This window comes from Lemur catta, chromosome 3 (assembly GCF_020740605.2).
Source record: "Lemur catta isolate mLemCat1 chromosome 3, mLemCat1.pri, whole genome shotgun sequence".
NCBI classification, from domain to species: domain Eukaryota; kingdom Metazoa; phylum Chordata; class Mammalia; order Primates; family Lemuridae; genus Lemur; species Lemur catta.
In genome coordinates this window covers 17,535,725-17,563,640 of record NC_059130.1, presented here as the reverse complement: position 1 = coordinate 17,563,640, position 27,916 = coordinate 17,535,725, and the positions used below count along the sequence as shown (strand labels likewise).

The window sequence follows — 27,916 nt, the reverse complement described above, 5'->3', positions numbered from 1 at the left end:
TTCATGGCTACTGTTAAGGGGATGGAAACTGATGGGGAAAATTATATCTCTCAACAAGATGACTGGGAGATACTTGTACTTCTGTGTGAGTCCAACATAGGTAATTTATCAGCTTTACAGCTTGGCTGTAGTAACATGTGTACAACATCAGAGCAGAACAAAATAATAATCTGATCAATTTCAAGTTTTCCTCTACCTTCCCTTGAAGATGAGAGATGTCACTTCTAGGCAAAACGTACCACAAACTGGTGCTTACTTGTAAAGTTACATGTGTTTTGTTGTCCTCATCAAGGCTAAATAAAACTCTCCATTATTGATACTCTTTTCATTTTTAGTCCTTCAACCAATGCTACATGGCTTCTCCAATTTATTTGTTATAAGCTACATTACTTCTCAAAGTTAAATGTTTATTCCATGATGTCAAGCAGGCCTATGTTCTCTCTGAATTTTATCTGAAAATTCTTAAAATGGTAAAGCAGTGGGTTAAGTATCTCTCTCCCTCAATGAGAATTAAATTTTTGCTGGAGTTTTTATAAGTACAGGTATCCTGTGTTTTATTGCATTTTGCTTTATTGTGCTTTGTAGATATTGCATTTTTTACAAATCGAAGGTTTGTGGCAACCCTGTGTTGAACAAGTCTGTCAACACCATTTTTCCAACATCATGCACTCACTTTCATGTTTCTGTGTCATTTTTGGTAACTATCATAATATTTTTAACTTTTCCATTATTGTTATATCTGTTATAGTGATCTGTGATCAGTGATCTTTGGTCTTTGTGTATTCCTGTACCCACTGAAAATTCCTGTAAGTTCTTCTTATCTATCTATCTATCAATCATTATTTGCTAACCAGGTATGTCAATTTCAAGCTACTTTCTCTAATTGTTTTGGGGCGCCATGGACAATGCCCATATAACATGGTGAACTTAACTGATAAATGTTGTGTGTGTTCTGACTGCTCCACCAACCAGCCTTTCCCCATCTCTTTCCCTCTCCTCAGGCCTCCCCATTCCCTGAGACACAGCAATATTGAAATTAGGCCAATTAATAACCCTACAATAGCCTCTAAGTGTTCAAATGAAAAGAAGATTCACATGTCTGTCACTTTAAATCAAAAGCTAAAAATGATTAAGCTTAGTGAGGAAGGCATGTCAAAAGCCAAGACAGGCTGAAAGCTAGGCTTCTTGCACCAAACATCTAGCCAAGTTGTGAATGCAAAGGAAAAGTTCTTGAAGGAAATTAAAAGTACTACTCCAGTGAACACATGAATGATAAAAAAGTGAAATAGCTTTGTTGCTGATAAGGACAAAGTTTTAGTGGTCTGGATAAAAGATCAAATGAGCCACAACATTCCCATAAACAAAAGTCTAATTCAGAGCAAGGCCCTAACTATCTTTAATTCTATGAAGGTTGTGAGAGGTAAGGAAGCTGTAGAAGAAAAGTCTGAAGCTAGCAGAGGTTTTAGGAAAGAAGCTGTCTCTATAAAATTGCAAGGTGAAGGAGCAAGTGCTCATGTAGAAGCTGCAGCAAGTTATCCAGAACATCTAGCTAAGGTAATTGGTGAAGGTGGCTACACTAAACCACAGATTTTCAATGTAGATGAAATAGCCTTCTGTTAGAAGATGCCATCTAGGACTCTCATAGCTAGATAGGAGAAATCAATGCCTGGCTTCAAAGCTTCAAAGGTCAGGCTGACTCTCCTGTTAGGGGCTAATGCAGCTGGTGACTAAGTTGAAGCCAATGCTCATTTACCATTCCAAAAATGCTAGGGCTCTTAAGAATTATGCTAAATCTATATTGCCCCTGCTTTAAAAATGGAACAACAAAGCATGGATGACAGCGTATCTGTTTACAGAATGGTTTATTGCAAAATTTAGGCCCACCGTTAAGACCTACTACTCAGAAACAAACATTCCTTTCAAAATATTACTGCTCATTGACAATGCACCTGGTCACCAAGATCTCTGATGGAGATGTACAAGGAGATGAATGTTGTTTTCATGCCTGCTGACACAACATCCATTCTGTTGCCCATGGATCAAGAAGTAATTTTGACTTTCAAGTCTTATTATTTAAGAAATACATTTTGTAAGGCTTTAGCTGCTATAGACAGTAATTTTTCTCTGGATCTGGGCAAGGTAAATGGAAAACCTTTTGGAAAGGATTCACCATTCTAGATGACACTAAGAACATCCATGATTCATGGAGAGGAGGTTAAAATATCAACATTAACAGGAGTTTGTAAAAATTTTTTCTTTGTTTTTTTAGAGACAGGTCTCACTCTGTCACCCAGGCTGGAGTGCAGTGAAATGATCATGGCTCACTATAACCTCTAACTCCTGGGCTCAAGGGATATTCCTCCTGCTCAACCTCCCAAGTATCTGAGACTACAGATATGCGCCACCATGCCCGACTAATTTTTAAAATTTTTTTCTAGAGATGGGGTCTTGCTATGTTGCCCAGACTGGCCTTGAACTCCTGGCCTCAAGTGATTCTCCCACTTTGGCCTCCCACAGTGCTGGGATTACAGGCATGAGCCACTGTATCCAGTGAGTTTGGAAGAATTTGATTCTAACCCTCATGGATGACTTTGAGAGGTTCAAGACTTCAGTGGAGGAAGTAACTACAGATGTGGTGGAAACTGTCAGAGAACTAGAACAAGAAGTGGAGCTTGAAGATGGGACTGAATTGCTGCAATCTCATGATCAAACCTGAACTGATGAGTTGCTTCTTATGGATGAACAAAGAAAGTGGTTTCTTGAGATGGAATCTACTCCTGGTGAAGATGCTATGAACATTGTTGAAATGACAACAAAGGACTTAGAATATTACATAAACTCAGTTAATAGAGCAGCAGCAGAGTTTGAGAGGACTGACTCCTATTTTGAAAGTTCTACTTTGGGTAAAACACTATTAACCAGCATCACATGCTGCAGAGAAATCTTTCATGAAAGGAAGAGTCAATCAATGTGGCAAGCTTCATTTTTGTCTTATTATAAGAAATTGCCACAGCCACCCCAACCTTCAGTAACCACTACTATGATCAGTCAGCAGCCATCAACGTTGATGCAAAACCCTCCACCAGCAAAAAGATTACAACTCACTAAAGGCTCGGATGACTGTTAACATTTTTTAGCAATAAAGTATTTTTAAATTAAGGAATGTATATATATATATATATTTTTAGACATAATGTTATTGCACTCTTAATAGACTACAGTACAGGGTAAACACAACTTTTATATGCACTGGGAAAGTAAAAAATTTGTGACTGTCTTTATTGCAATATTTGCTACCTAATGGTAGTGGTCTGGAACCAAACCCACAATATCTCCAAGGTATGCCTGTACTAAAGAGAAAGTGTATTATCAGGATATAAACACAAAATTCACAGTTAAACTATAGCAATAAACATTATAAGGTACTGAGAAGCATCTTTCCCAAGAATAAATAAGAATCCTATTAGAGAATTTCTAAGACTCTATCAAAGAACATAAAAGATGATCTGAGTAACTGGAGAGACATCCCATGCTCTTAGGTGTAATGACTTAATATTGAAAGATATAAATTATCCCAAAGTTAATATATGTATGCATATATATGTATATATGCTTATATAAAAATATAAATATTCAATATATACAAATAAAATTGTAGTTGGATTTTTTTGGAAGAGCTTAATAATGTGCTCTAAAATTTTATATGAAAGAGTTCCACGAATACCTAGTTGATTTCGGGAAACAAAGACAGATTTGCTGTGAAAGACATATATATTAGGATACATCACAAACTTACAGTATAAAAAAATTTCTTTAAAATACATACATATATATATGTCATCAGATAAGGGACAAATAAACTAATAGAACAGAATAGAGAGCTTTGGAGACTCATTTCTGATGGGAAAGTTATTCAGGATATATGGCACTACAAGTCAATGGGGAAAGGAAGTACTGTGTAACAGCTGGTATTAGGAAAATTGACTCATGATAGGAATAAAAAATAAAACTGGATCCCTCCTAAAACTATATTCAAAGGTAGGCTTCAGATGGATTAAAGACCTAAAGGCAAAAAGCAAAATTATAAAGCTAGCAGAAGCTTATGTAAGAGAAAATCTCTGTGATGTGGGGTAAAAGGATGATTTATCTTAAATAAAACCTCAAAAGCTCAAGCCATAGGTAAAAAGTGACTAATCTGATTACATCTAAATTAAGAATTTCTGGGCTGGGCGTGGTGGCTCATGCCTATAATCCTAACACTCTGAGAGGCCGAGGTGGGTGGATCGCTCAAGGTCAGGAGTTTGAGACCAGCCTGAGCAATAGTGAGACCCCTTCTCTACTAAAAAAAAAAAAAAAATAGAAATTATCTGGCCAACTAAGAATATATATAGAAAAAAATTAGCCGGGCATGGTGGCGCATGCCTGTAGTCCCAGCTACTCGGGAGGCTGAGGCAGTAGGATCGCTTAAGCCCAGGAGTTTGAGGTTGCTGTGAGCTAGGCTGACGTCACGGCACTCACTCTAGCCCGGGCAATAGAGCAAGACTCTTGTCTCAAAAAAAAAAAGAAAAAGAATTTCTATATAATGAAGGGTACCAGGATCAAAGTTAACATATAGATGACAGGAGAAGATATGTGCATTTTCTAAAACAAAATTTGACTAATGCCTATATAAATCATGAGGAACCACTAAATATCAACAGGAAGAAGACAGAAATCCCACAAGAAAAATGAGTAAAGGATCTGACCAGGCAATTCACAAGAAAAAAAGTCCTAAGCATATGAAGAGATGCTCAAATTCATGGGTAATCAGAAAAATGCAAATTAAATAACAATGAGATAACATTTTCATGCTTTAGACTAGCAATTCAAAAGCTGATAATGCCAAGTACTGTGGGGGGGGGGTAAAGGTACAAGAATCCTCAGTGTTTTGCTGGTGGAGTATGGAAGGGTGCAGCAACTATGGAGAACAATCTGATAGTACCGAGTCAGGTCAGACACACGTATACCCTTTGATCAAGTAATTTCACTCCCAGAAATTCTCTAACTTTTTAAAATTTTTTAATTTTTATTTTTTTAGAGACAGGGTCTTGCCATATTGCCCAGGCTAGCCTCGAACTTCTAGGCTCAAGTGATCCTCTTGCCTCAGCCTTTTGAATAGCTGGGAGTACAGGCATGCACCACTGTGCCCAGCTTCTCACACTGTTCTGTAACATACATATATTGAGGATCTGTATCACAGAATTATTTGTGATATTGAGGAATTAGAGGCAATGTGATTGTCTATAGGTAAGTGGACAGGTTATGTATAGTAACTACATACTACAGAAAACTGTCAAGTAGTTAAAAGCAATCCATTATGTTCACCCAGCAATATGGATAAATCTTAAAAGCACATGATGCTATGATACCAAAGTACAAGCAACCAAAAAGAAAAATAGGAATTGGACTTCATCAACATTTAAAACTTTGTGTATTAAAGGATAGTATCAAGAAAGTAAAAAGACAACTGCAGAGTGGGAGGAAAATACTTGCAGACTATGTATTTGATAAAGGTCTAGTATTCAGGACATATAAAAAAATCTTACAACTCAACAATAAAAAAGACAAATAACTGAGTCATAAATGGGCAAAGTATTTAAACAGAATTTTCTCCTAAGAAGATATACAAATAATCAATAAGCACATGAAAAGTCCATCAAGGAATGAAATATTGATAAATGCTTTAACACAGATGAACCTTGAAAAAATTTTGCTACATGAAAGAAGCCAGACACAAAAGGCCACATAGTGTATAATTCTATTTATGTGAAATGCTCAGCAAATCCGCACAGAGAGAAAGTAGATTAGTGGTTTTCCAGGGATGGGGGGTTTGGAGAGAATGAGAAGTGACTTCTAATGGTTATGGAGTTTCTTTTGGGGGTGATAAAATGTGGAAGTGGTGATGATTGCAAAGCCTTGTGAATACACAGGAAAACACTGAATTGTGCACTTTAGAATAATAAATTTTATAGTATGTGAATTGTATCTCAATTAAAAAGAAAAAAGAAGACATAACAACTAAACGTCATGAGGAATCCTGGATTGGGTCCTGGAAGAGTAAAATGACCAAAAAAACTGAAAAAACAAACCATGGTTCTCAAGAAAAACCTAGCATAAAATCTATAACGTTTATATAACTCAAAAGTAAATGCCAACACACAACACACAACAAAAAAATGTACGTAAAAAGACACAAAAATAAAATGCAACACATAAAACATACTAGAATGGTTGCCAGTGGGAGCAGTGAGAGAAATTAGCATGCAAAATAGAGATTCCTTAGCAGCCTTTGGTAACTTATGTTCACTCTTAAAAATAAAATAAACAAGACCTGACAATAATTAGAAATTGACAGAATTACCATTTAATCCAGCAATCCCACTACATTATCTACCTGAAGGAAAATAAATCATTTTATCAAAAAGATACCTGCACTTGTATGTTTGCCGCAGCACTCTTTACAATAGCAAAGATACGGAACCAGACTAAGCAGCCATCAATGGATAACTGGATAAAGAAAATGTGGTATATATACATGATGGAATATTATTCAGCCATAAAAAGAATGAAATCATGTCTTTTGCAGCAACATGGATGGAACTGGAAGCCATTATCTTCAGTGAAACAACTCAGAAAGTCAAATGTTCTCACTTATAAGTGGGAGCTCAATCATGTGTACATGTGGACCTAGAGTGTGTGGAATGATAGACATTGGAGAGTTGGAAGGGAGTGGGGCAAGGGGTATGGGTTATGAAAAATTACTTAATTGGTACAAGGTCCATTATTCAAGTGATGAATACACTAAAAGCCCTGACTTTACCACTACACAAATATATCCAATATAACAAAATTACACTTGTACTCCTTAAATTTATACCAAAATAATTGGAAATCAATTTTGAAAAATAATAAAATTTTAAGGTTTCTCTACAGTAAGCAGGTACTACCCGACACAGTAAATTTATGTTCTATACTTGAAAACACAATACCATGGTGGTAGAAGAGGTGTTGTGGGGAATGCTGTAGGATAGAGATAGTCCCAAGTCATGACTGTGGTTTGAGAGTTTTATATGAGACATGACACTTGCCTTGTCATTTCTTTAGCAAAATAGGCACAAATATTAAACAGTATCTAGCAAAGGGGGCTGGGAGGGAAGGATGGAGGGAATAAGTATTGTTCTTTTTCGAGGTAATTGTTTTTTACCTACTAATAGTGAATAGCTTATCGAGAGCAGGGGGCAGTATCAGATGGGAAGCAATGCTGCTCTAAGGTGTGGATCTGAATGTATGATTTCTGAAAACAGATTTAGAACTATAAATATTCATCTGACTCTTTAGTGCAGTTGATAGATTTTGTACTGAATTCTATGATAAACTTGGAAGACTTAGAAACTCCATGAATGAGATTTTTATGAACAGAAGGAAGACTTTCTATTTTTTCCTAAGAAAAATGAGAGATTCTAAATGTTTTCCTAGTTAAAAAAAAAATCTTAGCATATAATAAAATAATGTGTAATCACTGAAATGTGATTTTACATATCAGATGTGATTATATTTTAAGAGGCTATGTGCCTCCATATGAAATATACTTTAAGGATACATATCTGCTAGGGAGGTTTCTTTCCACCCTTCTATTTCTTATTCTGAACACTGACATTACACAGAAAATCTTAAGAGTCTGTCCAGAAGTATTTGGGCCAAAATGTCAAAGGTAACTTTTATTTTAAGAAAAATGATGAACAGTTTTGGATAATGTCCTAGAGAAAACACTATCAATAATAAACAGTAATTTTGAAAAAAAATTATACTAAGAGAAAGAACTGGTCTTTTTCCTATTAAACTATTCTAAGGGTATTTAAAGTATGGTTTGTCAGTCAGCAATAAGATACATACAGGTATTGAGAGCAAGCATTTAGAAAATTTTATAGCACTTTGACAAAATAATCTTATGTCATTTAAAAATTTTTTCATGTAATTTTTATTGTATTTCACAAAATATTGGTCAAGATGGATTGGGAAAAAGACACTGTTTTCTATAGATGGTTTGACTGATCTGCACTACTGCTAGTTCTGCTATTTCTGGACAATTCTATCACTTAGTGCCTACTGCATGCCAGGTGTGGTGATATAAATGCACTATATATATCATTCCCAGAATAACCCTACAATGTTATTTCGTGTGGCACAGAGGCCTGCTTTTCTCTGTGGGCCACAGAACAAATGTTAAGGCTAGAATGCAGGCTATAGAGATCATGGTAAAGAAACAAAGAAAAAGAAATTTGACTGAAATCCCATTTGAATAACATTCAAAAAATTTTATTGAGCACTTACATGATAAAATATGTAACTTCATGAATCTTTGACTTTACTTGTTTCTTTTGTTTTTTGTTGTTTTGTCTTTTTAGAGATAGGGTCTTGCTATGTTGCCCAGGCTAGTCTTGTACTCACAGGCTCAAGTGATCCCAACCTCAGCCTCCTGAGTAGCTGGGACTATGAGCCACTGTGCCCGGCTGACTTTACATTCTAGTGGGGGAGATGGACAATAAAAAAAAAACTAAATAATCTCAGAGATATGTGCAATGTAGAGAAGTAATGCAGGGTAAGGGATTAGAGGAGCACTGGAGCAGGCAGAGGGAAGGGTTATTTTAGGTACCGTGGTTGGGAGGGCACAGTAGTTTAAAGCACGGGTTCTAAAGCCAGACTGCCTAAATCAAATACTGGTTCCATTGCTTATTAATTTTATGACCACAGGCAATCTATCTAATTGCTCTGTGACTCAGTTTCCCCATCTACAAGAATGGAGAAATAATAGTGCCTACCTAGGGTTACTGTATTAAATGAGTTAAAATAAGTATTTAGGAGAGAGCCTGTCACATAGTAAGCACTTATTAAATACTGTTATTATTTCCTTAGGAGGTGAGATTTAAACAGAGACCTGAATGAGGGAGCCAGTCATGCAGGTAAAATAATGATAGATATCATTACATGAGCACCTTAGGGTATTTCTGTAGCTTATGTACATTTTCATCTTTTACCCTTGCCATGATCCTGAAATAGATCTTACTATTTCTATTATACAGATAAAAAACTGAAGATTAAAAATGTTGAGTAGCCTGTTTGTCATACAACTAGTTAATAGGTGTCGGTGAACTTGTCAAAAGACTTACTTCTTCCAATGGGTTTAGATCGCCTCTGCGTAGGTAATGGCACAGAAGGCCTCAGAACTAAAATTTCCCGACTTTCACTTTGTTCATTTGTTCATTCACTTATTCATTTGTTTATTCATTCATTTACTCGTTCCTTCATTCAAAAAATATTTACTGAGCACCTACTAAGTATCATAGTCAACCAATATTTTCTTTGTCTTAAAAGAGCAGAGCATGGAAGGAAGGAGACACTTATCTTACATGAGAATACTGTCTAATGGACTGCATCATGGGAGGTGCTACGGGAGTCGGGGGAGGAAGCCCGTCTGCACAGAGGCCAATGAGGCCCACTAAGAGAGGGCCTGGAGAAAATACTGGCAGGTAAATTCAAAAGGCAGGCTGGGAGCAAAATCATAGAACAACTTTATGTGCAGAGCGGGGAGGCACTGGAGTTTCTATGGAGGAGGATTTTGGAAGAATCAGCAGAGTTTCAGAAGAGTGTGAGAACAGAATAGAGAAGGGAAAGAACAGGGGCAGGGATGTCACAGTATCGTGGGGTCCTACCCAGAACTGGAAAGGGCCTACCCAGTGAACTCATATCCATGCAGAAATACCGCCCTACAGGATCTTGAACAGAAAGACACTTTACGTAATACCTTAGAAATAAACGTATGAGAGTGATGCAGTAGGAACAGGAAAGAAAGATAGAATCAAGAAGTGTAAAAGATCTAAAAACCAATTAGATTAGAAGGTTGTGGAGGAAAATGGAACATGAATGCACATTATAGTATGAGGTATTTTAACTTAAAAGACTAAAACTTCATAATTCTGTTTTTGGCTTCTCATCAGTTTTGCAAAATCAAGAAAAATGACAAGAGCATTATGTATGTAGTGGTTATGTTCATAAACCAAGAACAAGGACAGGTTCAAATGGTTCCTAATTAGAAATTCTTTTTTTTTTTTTTCTTTTGAGACAGAGTCTCACTTTGTTGCCCAGGCTAGAGTGAGTGCCATGGCATCAGACTAACTCACAGCAACCTCAAACTCCTGGGCTTAAATGATCCTACTGCCTCAGCCTCCCAAGTAGCTGGGACTACAGGCATGCGCCACCATGCCCGGCTAATTTTTTTTTTCTATATATATATTTTAGTTGGCCAGATAATTTCTTTCTATTTTTAGTAGAGACGGGGTCTCGCTCTTGCTCAGGCTGGTCTCGAACTCCTGAGCTCAAGCAATCCACCCGCCTCGGCCTCCCAGAGTGCTAGGATTACAGGCGTGAGCCACTGCGCCCGGCCTAGAAATTCTTAATGATCAAAAGGCAGCTTTAACACAAGGCAAGACATTAAACATGTTTGTGAGACTCCAGGGCTGCCCGTGTGTGTTTTATGCCCTATTCTCTAGCCATTCCTACACACTTGCCTTTCCCCCGTTTATACAGCAGCTGCCCAGGACAAGGCCCTGCCCCCAAGGAAAGGCATGGGCCTGACATAAAAGGCTTGACACCAACAGTGACTTTCTTTGAACTGTTTAAAGGATTTTCTCTCACTTCAGCAGAGAATTAAGACACTATTTTAAGAAAATAAGATCTGAAAAGTATTATTAATCTCTTTTACTTCTGAGTGCTTGATTCTCCAGCACATAAATAAACGGCCACCACTCACTAGCTGGATTATTTTTCTTGAACTGCTGACAACTTTAACTGTCTTCTAAGTTCATTAAATGGAAAAGACAAAGAATGAGACACAGTTCTATGACTGCAGTGATTCTGGCAATGCTGGAGGAAGCCCTGTGGCCCTCAGATCAGCTTGGGAAAGGCAGGTCTATTGGTTCCTTACCTTCTTCAGCAATGACCGTTAGTGTGACGGTGACACCAGCATCTTTGATCAGCTGAACAATGTTATCATGAGACAGTTCAATAATGGACTGCCCATTCACTGCAGAGATGTGATCTCCAACTTTCAGTTTTCCACAGCGATCAGCTGGACTTCCTTCTATGACTCGGCCAATTTTATGAGGAATAACTATGGGGGAAAAAAAAACCAGGTTTTTCAATTATTTAAGATATCTGCTAGTGTTAGATTTATCATCATTATCATTTAAAAACTCAAAATAACATCCAGGAACATTCTTTAAAAATATAGCAAAAAAGGCATGACACGTCACCATCCTAACCAAATGCAACTATTTTCATATCACCTCCCACTTTTTGCCCACGTGCATAGATACTCTTTACATAGTTGTAATCCTTGCATATAAACTTCTTTTCTGGCTGGGCGCTGTGGCTCGTGCCTGTAATCCTAACACTCTGGGAGGCCGAGGTGGAAGGACCACTTGAGCTCAGGAGTTCAAGACCAGCCTGAGCAAGAGTGAGACCGCATCTCTATTAAAAATAGAAAAATTAGCCGGGCGTGGTGGTGTGTGCCTATAGTCCCAGCTACTCAGGAGGCTGAGGCAGGAGGATCGCTGGAGCCCCAGAATTTGAGGTTGTAGTGAGCTAGGTTGTAGTGAGCTCTACCCAGGGTGAAGAGTGAGACTGTCTCAAAACGCCCCCCCCCAAAAAACCTCTTTACTGTTTCCACTTATCAGATCCTTTTTCCAGTTTTTACATTGTCATCCTAATTATTCTGTTCAAGGGCCACTGATCTCACTGATACTGATAATATTTCACCAATCAGATGTCTCATTGTTTATCGTTGGCCATTTAGGTGGCATCAAGTTGACAGCTATTTTAGAAACTGCTACAATGAGACTATCTTTGCTTCTGTTGAAGGGGCACTTGGTCCCACAAGAAACCGTGTAAATAAATGCAGGTCAGACTCAAGTTTAGGACTTAGTAGTCACTGGTCAGAAATCCAGGTACAGTGAAATGACTGATCATTAAAACGAATCATAGTTAGTTCTATGTGAAAATTCCTCTTATTTATGCCTTTAGATATTTTTAAGATTCAAAAAGCTGAGCAGAATTGGAACATTAAATGTTTAATGTTAAGACTATCTGACTCACAGATAAAATTCTATCCTGAATGCACAAAGCTGAATCTAACACATTTACAAAGATACTCTGTGCAGCTCTACTATATCTCTAGCTCATAATGCTAAGGGCTTTCCTAGACTAACTATTAAGACACTTTGCTATTATTATAGCTTAAATGAGTCCTTAGATATTCTGGAAATCTTGCCAAACAAAATATCTTCTACTGTCCAGTAAGGGGCATTTGTATCAGGAAACAAATATTCCTCCTATGTTCTCTGAGAATTTCCTAACCTAGGTCAGTAAACTTATCAGGCATTTGGGCTCCTGCTGACTACTGATTGATATAAATAGGGATAATTAATATTTTTAAATGGCACTGTGAATTATGTTTAATTTCCATAGTAAAACACATTCCTTAGTAGTCCTTCTGAATCATATCTAGGAGTAGGTTAGGGATATTATAATAGACTTTCATTTGGAATGGAAAAGTTATTCTTGGTCCTGATTTATAGCCCTACAGATAGTGACTTGGCTCTTCTAGGATAATACAGTGGAAGATTTTATCTTAAAATAGAGGACTCAATGTTGGAACGAAGTGCCTTTTAGCTCTGAATTACATCAAGCACTTATTATTCCATTTCTTTACAAAGTAATTAGAGAAATGCCAGTGGAGTACGACCATGTCCTGTGCCAGGCATTATGAGTTGATTCACTAATAGTACATACAACAGGTTGCACACCAGAAACATATGATGGATCATACGGTGGCCCTGTGGTCACCTTCTAAATCAATACCTCGGTTATTCTCCTTCTTGGAAGAGATTTACTCATACATAGTGTTCATTTGAGATCCCCTGAGAAGAACACCATTCAGCTCCTTGGCACACTGAAAAGAGTTTGTTCAGACTGGGGAAAGCATTAAACAGAATTAATCTCTGAAGTCTCAGTGGTCTCCTCTCTCAACATGTGAGCAATGTGGTAAAAAAGAATTGGCAAATGGTGGTAAACAACTTCCTGAAGGGTTAGTTAGTTGTCTGGGCAAGGGAAGGTAAAAGTAGTCAGATTTTAATGTCTTAGCATTCATGGACTGAAAAGTTTTTCAAGGTAACCCCTTAGAGTACACATAGCTAGGGAAACGCCTGCAGTTCTGCTTTGTTTTGCTGATACGCAAAGTCTACAGCCATTTGTCATAAAGCCAACTTATCCAATTTCATTCATCTTTGGCCTAAGTCTGTCTCTCAGCCTGGTTGGTCCAGCTGCTGAGATCACTTTACTGCTCTTAAAACATTTCTTTTCAGGAAAGAAATAACAGTAACTGGAAATGTCCACTTCTCAAAGAAATCCTTTGCAATCAGAACTGAAAACTATATGATAAAAAAGACTAACACTAAAAGCTCTGAAGTACTGGCACAATGAAAACTAGCCAAGTCCTTTTCCTCTTAAATAAAGGCCTTTTCTAAGTACTCCATTCACTTAGCACTTAGACAAACTATGAGGATGTTGGACCTGGATCCCTGATCTTTGAAAAAAATCAACAGTAGAGCATCTCAGAATTTCATAACTGGTACCAGAGATGTTACTAGGACATACATCATTGGAAAATACATCTAATTAGAAGAAAAAAGTAATCTATGTGGAGCAGTTCTGAGACAAGGTCTACATAGAATGATTGATTCTGACAGATAGGTGTCCTGCCTTTCCCCCTGTGCAAACTGCTTTCTGAACCAAACCTCTGTCACACAATTTGCAGCAAGTGCTCAGTCTCTGTGAGTGAAAGCTCCTCATCCAAACTTGCGCCACGATCCTCCTTCTGTCCATATGAGACGAATGGCGTTCTAAGAAGAACGCTTGCAGGACTCAGCATTTTGTGAGATTATTAAACTAGCATTTCAGTGAAATTATCAATTCTAGTTCTACAGCATGACCAAAAATATCAAGCACTTTATATAAAATTCATCAACAACCTGAACCTAATTTATCATTCAGGATGATAATTAATGAGCTGCAAACACTCATTTCCTGCCACATGTTAGCTTGCTGCCTCAATCTTACATTTTAATTGGACTTTCTTTCCCATCTCATTATTAAGTACTGATAAACTTTTTAAAATTTCTTTAAAATAAAATTCAAGAGACAGTGGCAATTTTCTAAATAATAATGATGATGATAACAATAGCAGCAGAAGCTACAAGCAAGAGCAGCTAATATTTACTGAAGGTCTGGGCTAAGGGCTTCACATGCCCTATCTCTTTTAATCCTCATACTCCTGTGAGAGAGGGAGTGTCATCATCATCCTCATTTTACAGAGGAAACTGGAGCTCTTGGAGGGTATGTGATTTGCCCAAGATCAGATAGCTATTAAAAGATATAAGTAGGGCTTGAATCCAAGTTTGTTTGATTACAAAACCCAACACTTAAGGACACTACCTCATATGGAGATCAAGCATCTACATAGGCAAAATCAGAAGAGTAAAAAACTATTTAAACAAATAAATATGCAAATATCTTAAAAGTTTAAATATAAACAAATATATATAAAATTTTGTTTAAACATATTTAAGTAATACAACTTATTTTACTGAATTCCTCTATTTATGGTGAATACTAGACTCTCCCCTAATTCTGTAGTGCTAGAAAGAGAATATTTTCAATGCAAAAAGTGGTTGGCATCTATCAACTAGAGCAATAATCTTTCACCATTTCTGTTAATTTGAATGCCTGGGATTATTGTGTGGTATTAGAATGACAATATGATTATCCTAAAAGGTTTTTTGTTTTCTGAAATACGGATTTCCAATGATACAACATGAAAACCACCCAAAAGCTGCTTTCCTCTCATTTTTCTAACAGAGGCCACATAATCATCCTCACAGTATCAGTGACAGTTCCAGTTCCAAGTGTTACCATAGCAACTGCTTTTGGAAAATGGAAACTAGTATCCGAGAGCAGTGACCTAATACTACAGCAATAACTCATCCATGTCACAGACTCTTCTTCCTTTACACACTTGCACCAACCCTAGCAAGATTTTTGCAAATTGGTTTGGCTCACAACACTTTCCTGAAAGCGTTTTTTTTTCCACTAGGGTTTTAGTAAACATCTAATCTAAAAGGATCTCACTAACCACGATATAATCAAATCCACTGGCAGAGGCAAGAGCATATTTCATGTGGTCAAAGATTTTTATCATTTGACTTAGAAAAATAAAGGTATTAGATAAGCATAATACATAAATATCAATGTGTTGGTTCTCATCTTATATGCAATTGGGTTTTATAATTATATTAAAAGATTATTATTTTTTAGGAACAGCAAGACAAGCCAAACACATATATTCATTCTTTCCAGATGAGAATATTCTATTAAACTTAGATTAATTTTCAAAGGTTTGACAAAGTTTTTACCTTCCAATGAAACATATATGAAAGATAGGAATGTATCTTATCATTCCACAAGGGCACTTTATAGCTGAAATATGGCAATTATTATTAAATAACATGAAATAACTAAGATATATTTGGGTCAAGACTTTTCTATTAATCTGTTTTGCTTTTTCTCCATTGCTTCTAGTATTTAATTCAATTCTGCATACATTATTTATTCTAATTTTAAAAACCTATGCCACCATATTTAAAAAAATTCAGCATTGTATCTTTCGTTAAATCCATTAAGTCATGTCCCTGATATTTATACTGTTTCAACATAACCTTGACACAAACTGAGCTACTGAGACTTATTTATAGAATCTGAAATGATAGGTAAACTTGAAGCCTGGAAGGTTTGGTTCACATTACCTAATTTTGAAAATAAGGAAAATATTCACCATTCTTAAAAAGATAAGTCTCTAAGACAAATTATACATAGGTCCTAATTAGTTTCATAAGCACCAGTGGTAGGCTCAGAAAACTGGCCTTTTAGGGAGAGACAATAAGATACAGTAGCCCTTACCTCCTGGAGGTGGTTTGTTTTTGGAGGTGAGGATGACAAAGCCAAATCCTTCATTTTCTTTTCGTTGCAAGACAACATCATAGGCCTCCTGGGGAGCAGGCCTGGCTGGGACGTCTGCTCGGTTCAGGCGGGGAGATCCATTCTGTGTTGAAATGAAGGCTTGAGAGCCGTCATCTTCAGGTTGTTTTTCTGTAAGAAATATGATCAATTTTGATATTTCTGGAATACCATATTTTTTTGGTAACTAAAGTGTTTTTGCGGTATACCTCTCACAAGAAAATTTTATTTCTAATAACAGATAATGCACAGATATCAATGTAAGGACACAGGAACATGAAAAAGCAAGGAAATATGACACCGTTAAATGAACATAATAATTCTCCAGTAACAAATCACAATCCAAAAGATATTTACAAAATTCTGGAATTCAAATAATCGATTCTAAAGCACAGTGAGATACAAGAGAATTCTATAAAACAATACAAAGAAATCAGAAAAACAATCCAGGATATGAATGAGAAATTTACCAACAAGATAGCATAAAAAAGAACCAAACAGAAATTCTGAAGACTTCACTGAATGAAATACAAAATATATTTGAAGGCTTCAACAACAGACTCAATCAAGCAGAAGAACGAATCTCAGAACTTGAAGATAGGTTTTTTTAAAATAACCTAGTCACACAAAAATAAAGAAAAATAAACCTAACAAAGTAAACAAACCCTTTGTGACAGGTAGGACACCAAAAATGACCAAATATGCTTATTTTCAGAGTCCCAGAAAGCAAAGAGACAACAAGAGAGTTAGAAAACCTATTTAACAAAATAATAAATAAAAATTTCCCAAGTCTACAAGAGTTTAGACACCCAGATATAGGAGGCTCAAAGATTCCCTAATAGATACAATTCAAAAAGGTCTTTTCCATGGAAACTGTCAAAAGTCAAAGACAAAAAGGAAATTCTAAAAACAGGAAGAGAAAAGTGTCTAGTCACTTATAAAAGAACCCATATCAGACTAACAGTGGATTTCTCAGCAGAATCCTTACAGGCCAGGAGAGAATGGGATGATATATTCAAAGTGCTGGGGGAAAAAACCAAACAACAACTGGATACTATACCCAGTGAAGTTTTCTTTCATAAATGAAGGAGAAATAAAATCTTTCACAGACAAGCAAAACCTGAGGGAACTCATCACAACTAGACTAGCCCTATAAGAAATGCTTAAGGAAGTCCTATACCCGGAAGCAACAGAATAATAACTACCATGAAAACACATGAAAATATAAAAGCCACTGGTAAAGCAAACGCACAAACAAGGAAGAGAAAAAACTCAAATATATCACTACAAAGTACCACCAAACCACAGTGATAAACAATAATAGAGGAAGAAAGGAGACAAGGTTATACAAAACAACCACAAAAATTAATTAATAAAATGACAGAAATAAACTGTCACATATCAACAATAACCTTGAATGTAAAGGAATTAAACTTTCCACTTAAAAGATATAGACTGGCTAAATGGATTAAAAAACAAAACAAAACAAAACAACCATGACCCAACTATATGCTGCCTACAAGAAATCCACTTCACCTGTAAAGACATATCTAGACTGAATGTAAAGATATAGAAAAAGATATTCCATGCAAACAGAAATGAAAAGCAAGCAAGACTAACTATACTTATATCAGATAAAACAGACTTTAAAATCAAAAACAGTAAAAACAGACAAAGAAAGGATCAATTCATATAAAGGATATAACCATTCTTAACATATATGCAACCGACGCTGGATCACATAGATATATAAAGCAAATATTATTAGATCTAAAGAGAGAGATAGACTCCAATACAATAATAGTTGGAGACTTGAACACCCCACTCTCACCATTAGACAGATCATCTAGAAAGAAAATTAACAAAGAAAAACTGTATTTAAACATTGCACATTAGACCAAAGAGACCCAACATATATTTACAGAATATTTCATCCAATAGCTACAGAATATACATTTTTTTCATCAGCATATGGAACATTATCCAGGATAGACTATATGTTAGGACATAAAACAAGTCTCAACAAATTTTAAAAAATTGAAATCATGTCAAGTATCTTTTCAAACCACAATGGAGTAAAACCAGAAATCAATAACAAGAGGAACTTTGGGAACACATGGAAATGAAACAACATGCTCCTGAATGACTATTGGGTCAATGAAGAAATTAAGGAGGAAATAAATAAATTTCTTGAGACAGATGAAAATCAAAACACAACATACCAAAATGTATCAGATATAGTAAAAGCAGTGCTAAGAGGGAATTTTATAGCAAAAAATGCCTACATCAAAAAAGTAAAATGATTTCAAATAAACCACCTAACAATACATCTCAAGGAACTAGGAAAGCAAGAAACAAAACCCAAAATTAGTAGAAGAAATAATAAAGATCAGAGCAGAGAACTAAATGAAAGAGAGACTGAAAAAATAATACAAAGGATCAGGGAAATGAAAAGTTGGTTTTTTGAAAAGACAAATAAAATTGATAAACCACTAGATAGACTAACTTAGAAAAAAAAAAAAACCCAAATAAACAAAATCAGAAATGAAAAAGGAGACACTACAACTGACACCATAGAAAAACAAAGATTATCAGCCAGGCATGGTGGCAGAAAACTCTTAGATACGATATACAAATTCAGTAAAGTTGTAGGATACAAAATCAACACAGAAAAATCAATGGAATTTCTATACACCAATAAGGAACTAGCTGAGAAGGAAATCAAGAAGTAATCCCATTTATAATAGCTACAAAAAATTAAAATACCTAGGGATAAATTAAACCAAGGAGGTGAAAGATCTCTACAAGGAAAACTATGAAACACTGATGAAGAGGACACAAATGGAAAGACATCCCATGCTCATGGATTGGAAGAATTAATATTATTAAAATGACCATGCTGCCCAAAACAATCTAAAGATTCAATGCAATTTTTATTAAAATACCAACATCCTTTTTCACAGAAATAGAAAAAAATAATTCTAAAATTTGTATGGAACCAAGAAAGAGCCCAAATAGCCAAAGCAATCCTGAGCAAAAAGAACAAAGATGGAGTCATCACACTACCTGATTCAAAATATTAATATACTGCAAGGCTATGGCAGCCAAAACAGCATGGTATTGGTATAAAAACAGACCAATGGAACAGCATAGAGAATCCAGAAATAAATCCACATATTTATAGCCAACTGATTTTTGACAAAGGTGACAAGAACTGTGAAAGGACACCCTCTTTAATAAATGGTGCTGGGAAAATTGGATATTCTTATATAGAAGAATAAAACTGAATCCCTCTATCTTATTACATACAAAAATCAACTCAAGAAGGATTAAAAAGTTAAACATGAGACCTGAAACTATAAAATGGCTAGAGGAAAACATAGGGAAAATGGTTTAGGACATTGGTCTAGGCGAAGATTTTATGGCTAAGACCCCAAAAAACACAGGCAATAAAAATAAAAATAGACAAATGGGAGTATATTAAACTAAAAAGCTTCTGGCACAGCAAAGGAAATAATCAACAGAGTGAAGAGACAATCTGTTAAATGGGAGAAAATATTTGCAAACTATTCATCCAAGGGACTAATATCCAGAATATACAAGTAAGTCAACTCAACAGTAAAAAAAAAAAACCAAAAACCAAATAGCCCCATTAAAAAATGGGCAAAGGACATAAGTAGACATTTCACAAAAGAAGACATACAGATGGCCAAGTATATGAAAAAATGCTCAATATAAGTAATCATCAGAGAAAAGCAAATAAAAACGACATGAGATATCATCTTACCCAAGTTAGAGTGGCCATTGTTAAAAACCAAAAATATTAGATGCTGGTGAGGATGTGAAGAAAAAGGAACTCTTATATAAACTCTTGGTGGGAATGTAAATTAGTACAGCTTCTATGGAAAACAGTATGGATATTTCTTTTTTTTCTTTTTTTTTTGAGTCAGAGTCTCTCTCTGTTGCCCTAAGTACAATGTAATGGCATCATTGTAGTTCCATGGCACACACCATGACACTCAGGTAATTTTTCCATTTTTAGTAGAGACAGGGTTTCACTGTTGCTCAGGCTGGTCTCAAACTCCTGAGCTCAAGCAGCCCTCCTGCCTCAGCCTCCCAGAGTGCTAGGATTGTAAGTGTGAGTCACCATGCCCAGCCTGGAGATTTCTTAAAAAACTGAAAATAGAACTATCATAGAATCCCACAATCCACTATTGGGTATTTATCCAAAGGAAAAGAAATTGTTATATCAAAGGGATACCTGCATCCCCATGTTTATTGCAGCACCATTCACAATACCAAAGATGTGGACTCAACCTACATGTCCATCAACAGACAAATGGATAAACAATGTGGTATACATACACAATGCAATACTATTCAACCATAAAAAAGAAGGAAATCATGTCATTTGCAGCAACATGGATGGAACTAGAGGTCATTATGTTATGTAAAATAAGCCAGACACAGAAAGACAAATTTTGCATGTTCTCACTCATATGTGGGAACTAAAAAGTTTGATCTCATGGAGGTAGAGAGTAGAATGATAGAAATAAGATGTTGGGAAAGGTGTTGTGAGGGATTGCAGGGGAATAAAAAGAGATTGGGCAGTAGGTTTGATCATGCAGTTAGACAGAAAGTATAAAAATTCTAATGGCCAACAGTGTATTATACATTTCAAAGTGGCTAGAAGAGAGAAGTGGAAGTATTTCCAACACATGGAAATGATAAATACTCAAGGTGATGGATACTCCAAATACCCTGACTTGATCATTACACATTCTGTGTGCATGTAACAAAATACCACATGTACCCCATAAATATGTAGAATATTATGTATCAATAACAAAATTAAAAAAGAAACACAGTACCCCATTTTTAAGACTGATGCAAATATTCATCAAGTTCACAAACACTTACCGATGTCCACTCTGTGCCAGGCAGGCACTTTTCTAGGTGCCAGGGGTGCAGCAGATAACCAAACAGACAAACATCCATACCTTCATGAGGCTTACGTTTTTGTGCTATAGTTGTCTTTTAAATTTTAAAGTGGCAAGAATTCACTTATAAAAATTCCTATTTAATATTCACAAAACTATTGATGAGAAAACTATACAAGATACTCATATCCTAGTGTAATGGTTTAGACCCTGATCTCTTCAATTAAACTGAGAATTTTAATCCTGGCCCTACTACTTACCAGTTATGTGTCTCTCAACCTTTCTGTAATTGTGGAAATGACAGTTTCTACATCATAGTGTTGTGAGATTAAATAAAATAATCCATGTACCTGGGATATAGTGAGTACTCAGTAAATGTTAAATTATACTTTAGTTAAAGTATAATTAAATTAAAGTTAAATTTGCACTTCTCAAGTAGGAACATTCTACTTTCCTTGAATATTTGAGATTTCTGTCAGTATCCAAAACCTTTGCATATTCAGCTAGTGGTTATCTTGGAATATGATTAAATAACTTTGTATTTGTTTAAAAAAAACCCCAGATTTAAACTGATATTCCCATCTGCAATACCACATTGGCAAAAATGCATCAATATATTTATATGATCTTAGAATAGAGGCCCAAAATTTATTTCCTTTTTAACAGTGGTATTATTTCTGGATCCTTTTGACCTTACATGGCCTTCCACTATGAGGTCCCGGATCACACCAAATGGATTATATACTATTAAACAAAATATACTATTAAACAAAATAACCTGTAAAACTACATATAAAGTGGAATAAGTCTCTTTGTTTCTTTTTTAACTTTTCAGAGCAGGAACAAGTTTGCATACCTCCATAGAAGATCTTTCTTCTGACAGTTAATAACACATGACCATTTCGAGCAGCAGTGGTCATTAGGTCCAAGACTTGTTTGTGTGATTTTCCTTTAACAGGAATTCCATCAATGCACATTAGTTCATCAGCTGCCCGGAGCCGACCATCTTTCTCAGCGGCTCCAAGAGGAATAATGGCTCCAATATATATCTGATAAGATAACAAAGTGTAGGTTGGTCTACAGTCTAAGATGCACTTGAAGAGTAAAGGACTTCCTGATTCAGCTTTGTGCAAACCAACAGATTTTTACAGTTCAATTATGAAAAGTCATATTTTAGAAAGGTATTATCTTAGAAAATGCCCATTCTCCAAAATGGCACTTCAAATAACCACACTGTATTATGTAATCCCTTGTAGATTCCCAGGGTTGTGTCCAAAGAAGACAGAAAATAAAAAGTTGTTCAATAATTCAAAAAGTACCACTGTCATCTCCATCACTACCAGGAAACAAAATGTTAAATTCAAGAAATGCAATTCTTGGCCTTGTGCAGTGGCTCATGCCTGCAATCCTAGCACTCTGGGAAGATCGCTTGAGGCCAGGAGTTTGAGACCAGCCTGAGCAAGAGCGAGACCCCGTCTCTACTAAAAATAGAAAAAATTAGCCGGGCATGTGGCATGCGCCTGTAGTCCCAAGCTACTCCGGAGGCTGAGAGGCAGGAGGATGTCTTGAGCCTAGGAGTTTGAGGTTGCTGTGAGCTAGGCTGATGCCACGGCACTCTAAACTGGGTAAGAATGAGACTCTGTCTCAAAAACAAAGAAAAAGAAAATGCAATTCTGTGGAATAGCTACTAAAAGTAGGAAAAAACCTGTTCAATGCCCTTGGCAAGATTTTCTACACACTGTTCACAGCAACTGGGATCATTCTCACAATACTCCCATCACATATGGCTAACAGTATAAGTTCAGTATATACAACTAAGAAACAATTTGTTTCTAAATCTCAAGGGGAACAGAGTGGACTAAGTAAGGTTCACTTAGGTGAACAAATCTGGTTCATTCTGCTCACCAGCAATTAGAATCCTATAATTAGGCAATCCTGAATGTTTGGCTAGTTTCAAAGCTGCTAGAGTCTGACATTAAAAGGAAAAAAAAGGTTTTTCCCAAGTTCTTCAAGATAAATTCTTAAAGTGTCTAAGTGAACACTATGAATATTAACAAAATAGGAAGCAATAAAAAGAAATACATACACCATCAAGAACAAAGTATCTTATATTTGCCCTGTATAGGGCAAGCTCCCTTGTAATTGTAACCAAACAAATGTTTTATTCAGAAATAGAAAGAAGCTTGTCATTTTAAAGATTATTGCTTTTCACCTAAGTTCCAAGCAAAACAATATAGTTTGATATTATACCAAAAAAAAAGTAAGTATGTTCTTAAATTCTATACAGCTCATTACTTCATTATTCAAACCAAGGGCAAAACGTAAAACCGACTACATTTGTTCTCTAACTATATGAGAGTCATGTATAAACGCTAAGTCTAGACTTTAAATTCTATAACCCTTATGCATTCTAGATAGAAATATTAACTATTTTATATGCTTCTGGCTTCATAGGTAATGGATGAAATGACATGCAAAGTACCAAGCATGAAAATGCCAAGCCATTAATAAGATTAGGTGAAGTAATATGCACAGGCTCATGCCAACTATTTATGGAAAATTCAGAAGACAGAGTAATTGTGGGAAAGAGGACATAGAATTATAGGTTTCTTAGAGAAGGAAAATGTCTAAGACTCTGTTTAATGAAGGCAAATGGAAATAAAAACTTAAAATAAGCTTTATTTATTTACACAGAGAAGTAAATAAATTAATCACTGTCCAACTTGCAGCTGATATATTCAGTTTTTAGCCTCAGCTGTACTATGTTAACTGAGGGACTATGATACTAATAAAAATGCAGTTCTTCCTCATATTCATGAAACTGTTAGAGAAGAAAAAAACTTAAAACACCAAACCAAACACACCATATTCCACCAAATCACCACTACGAAGTTTGAACGGGAACAGCTATATTCCAAGGAACTGACACTTACAGACTGGTCAGGGCCATCTCCTCCTAGCACCCTGAAGCCAAACCCTGACTCTTGTTTCCGAAGAAAAACATCCAAATCTTTGGTGTTTGGCGCTAAGGAAAACCAGAAAACATAAAATAAATACTTTATTTTAAAAGGATTAAAACAAAACAAAGTTCAATATATTACAGAGGAACAAACTATAATCTCAGAACTTTTTGATATGTGAAAATTTATACAAGAGGATAACACATACACACAAAAATTCAAGTATAAATCCTTATTTTGAGCTCTAAACAAAACTGTATCAAGACTGTTTAGGAATATTTACTCCCACTTCTATGCACTCAGTGTTCCACTACTGTTAACTTCTAATGCTGTCCAATCAATATTACAATATTAAATTTAGAATTATCCAATTTGAGTTTGACATTTGATAGGCACAAATGATCTAAGTTAACACTTGAGTAAGGTACTTTAAACCCTAGGAAAAGAGAGCCTATAAAATACCTTCTTTCTACTTTCATACTAATACCTTTGTCTCAGAAAAATATTACATATGAATTACTTACCTAGCCTAATTTTGCAAAATGATAGCATTTTAAAGGAAAATTAAAAAAACAGCTAACACCTATTATTAGCCCCATTTTCTAGGTGGGGAAACTGAAGCCTAAATAACTTGCCCAGTGTCACACAGCAAGTAAGTGGCGGAGCTGAGATTTTAACCCAGCTTGATTTCCAGGGTCCAGACTATTAACCCACACTACCCTGTCCCCAAAGGGAGGGTTGCATTCCTCAGAATATTAAGTCAGGAAAATCTATTTCCTAAGATTTTTATCTCTGGGAAAACAATAATGTTACCTACAAGTAAGAAGTATTTACTAATAAAAGAGATAAACGTATCAAGGAAATATATAAAAAGTGAGATATGGTATGGTATAAATTCCTGATAATATTCTTTAGAAGCAATATCTTTTGATAAATATTTCCTATTAAAAATCATAGAACTTTAGAGATTAAAAGAGTCATGAGTCCAACTTACTTATTTTATGGGTAAAGCCCAATAGGACTGCAAAGTTTATACCAATATTAAGAACGTATCAGGCTTGGAATGGCAACTCATTCTACACAGTTACACTAATTTAAACTATTACTTTGCTGTGCTTACACTTGGTTTTCATCTTTCTAAATATGGCTTGGGAATATCAAGATAAAGTTCTGCAACTAGTTAAATAAACATGAAGTCAATTACATATAATATTTCCACCTGCATGTATCTTTTCCAAGGTAGATTTAGATCTATTTCTTAAAACAAATTTTAAAAAATTAAACCCACTTAATTCTGCAATTTACTTTGGAATAGATTTCTCATTAGTAAGTAAATTAGTTCAAACATGAATTTCTGCCTTATGCTCTCTCTCTCCTCATCTCTCAGATGGACTCCTTTAAGGGGTCGACTCTTTGGTTTCCTCCTCAAATTGCACACACTTCCTCAAATTGCATAAACCTCTGATTCATCTTCCATCCTCCTGCCAGAAAAAGCTTTCTAAAATACAAGCCCAAAAAATATCTTTCCCATAGTTAAAACCATTCCATGGGTCTCTCTTATTTATATGACCAAGGCCAGCTTCCCCAGAGTGGCATAACTGACCCTCTACAATCTGCTCCTGTTCTCATCTCTGACTTCCTTGTCAATTACACCCAGCCAAAGTGAACTATTGATACTTGTAGAACCTGGGCCACACAAGCCAATGAGAAAATGCTATTCCTTCTCTCTTTATCTTTTATCTTCCTCATAAACACCTCTGCATCTCTGAAGATTTGGTTTAAGCTTTACTAGTATGAAGCTTTACTTGACACTTCCTACTACCCACATTGATAAAATTGACTGTTTCCTACTTTGGATCCCAATTTATCCAGTCCATCTGTCTATCACTGCACCTGTTAGGCCTATGTACACTTATTTGTATACTTATCTGATTACACACTTGTCTTTTCCATTTAGGTTTAATAATATTTTTGGGTGCAGGGCCTGTGTAACCTATTTATCTCTGTATTCCAACGACCTAATATGGCATCTGTTAGATAGCTGGCACTTAATACATGGTTTTGAAAAAAATGAGTAAGTGAATGTTGAATGTACATGGAAGAATCCAAAGTTATATTAAAATAGGAATGAAGGAATAACTTTTCCATATGCTTTTCTGAAAGATGGGAAGGTCCCAGTTAAAAAAAAAAAAATCCAAATTTATCTTGTTACATGCTCTCCTGAAATATTCCACAACTACTTACGTTTATCTTCATATAAAGTCTTAGATTTCAGGTAGACCTCAGAAGGATCCAATTTCGGGGATCCTGACCTGATAATGCTGGGTGGAAAAGGCATAGGCTGGGGAATGGGCTCATTTATGGCCTCCAAACTTCCTGAATTTTCCTTTTTATCTGTTTTCTGAAATGGAAAAGGGCCTTACTTAGTATTTTTAAAAGTCAGCTGGTTGATTAATTTATAAAACTGTTTTCTGAACTAGATATGTCAACTGATTACAGTTGTATAGTGGCAGGGTCAAAGCCAGAGCACATTTGCAGTCTTATAGGAATTCACTTTCATAGCCATATGTATTTGGTTAAAATGTATTTAAATTAGAAAAAGTTTATAATGATGTCAACTGAAGGGCCTCAATTAGTCCTATGTTTAAGCAATCTTGCACTTTTCTCTACCCCCAAGACACAAATTGACTCTCAGATGATGATAAATAGAAATACAACACAAGGCAGCACTTCTAAATAAACCAAGAGGGAGACTCAGAGAATACCTTCATAAAATTCTTGATAAGCCCCACCTCCTACTCACTGAGTTTAATTTTCAGTGAAGATGTTTAAGATAATATTTGTTCTCAAAAAATGGGACAGGAAGTGTTAACTCTAATTTAGATTACAAAGATGACATTGTGAAAACCCTGCCTGGCCAATTCACATATATCAAGGAAAAATGTACCATGCCAGGCAATCAGATAAAGGAAAGAGGAGCATATTTTGATATTTTTCCTATTTAGATAGAATGTTCCCAAAATAAAAGCCAAGCAAAATGACTTCTTTAATAAAATTTTATGAAAAATGAAATCTAATAAGTAGCCTAAGAAATATGTTTTTGAGACCAGCTTTTTATGCTGAATGATTGTTAGGAGAGGGAGATTATAGATGTTTGTGATAATTAGTGCTGACTAGAATGCAGGGGCACCAGCTTGTCAGGGAGTAATGAGGGGTCAGTCACTACAAAATGTTGTGCCATAGGGAAACTTTCAGTGACCCAGACCCAGTCAGATGGCAGGAAAGGTAAGAGCAGTCACCTCCCCTTTCCCCACATGTCCTAGTAATTCTGTCAGAAGCAGTTAAAGGTCATCAGAGCCTTCCATTAATTATAAGCACTGGGGTCACTGTGGCTGCAGTGGCATCCATTATGAAATAGATATGCTGGCATAGGAGTTAAAAATGATTACTAGAGGAACCAGAGAGATGTAGAAAAAGTGCAATTTTAACTAAATGGACAAAAAGAATTTCTGTTCACACTAGATCTAAGTAGTATAAACAGTTTATAAAAAGAGCAGATGCTGAGTGTTTCTTTCCCTTTGATCTGTAAAACAGCAAATTTGCCAAAGATTCCTACTTGGTGGACTAGAAACAATTAATCTATTTAATATATGATGGTCTTTCCTTTAATAGTCTATGCCTTACGGTTGTTATAGAAGACCATCTTTCAATTTTGAGATGAAAGACTCCAAGCAAACTAGAAATAAATTAGGATTTTAAATTACAATTGTCTTTATATTCATATCAACATAATTGTGGATATTTAAGTAGGCATAAATGTGCACCCAGTACAATTTCTTCCACAAAAGCACT

At 35.7% G+C, this 27,916-nt stretch overlaps 1 protein-coding gene across 3 annotated transcripts in view; it reads right to left on the bottom strand.

Moving 5' to 3' along the window:
• Nucleotides 1-27,916, bottom strand: part of MAGI3 (membrane associated guanylate kinase, WW and PDZ domain containing 3) — a 228,165-nt gene that overhangs the window by 12,983 nt on the left and 187,266 nt on the right. For all 3 annotated transcript variants that reach the window (XM_045546841.1, XM_045546840.1, XM_045546842.1), the window contains exons 12-16: nucleotides 26,309-26,465; nucleotides 24,038-24,129; nucleotides 21,961-22,153; nucleotides 16,108-16,296; nucleotides 11,021-11,206 (exon numbers count right to left, since the gene is read on the bottom strand). In XM_045546841.1, coding sequence (XP_045402797.1) covers nucleotides 11,021-11,206; nucleotides 16,108-16,296; nucleotides 21,961-22,153; nucleotides 24,038-24,129; nucleotides 26,309-26,465 — 817 coding nt within the window. The remainder of the gene's footprint in view (nucleotides 1-11,020; nucleotides 11,207-16,107; nucleotides 16,297-21,960; nucleotides 22,154-24,037; nucleotides 24,130-26,308; nucleotides 26,466-27,916) is intronic.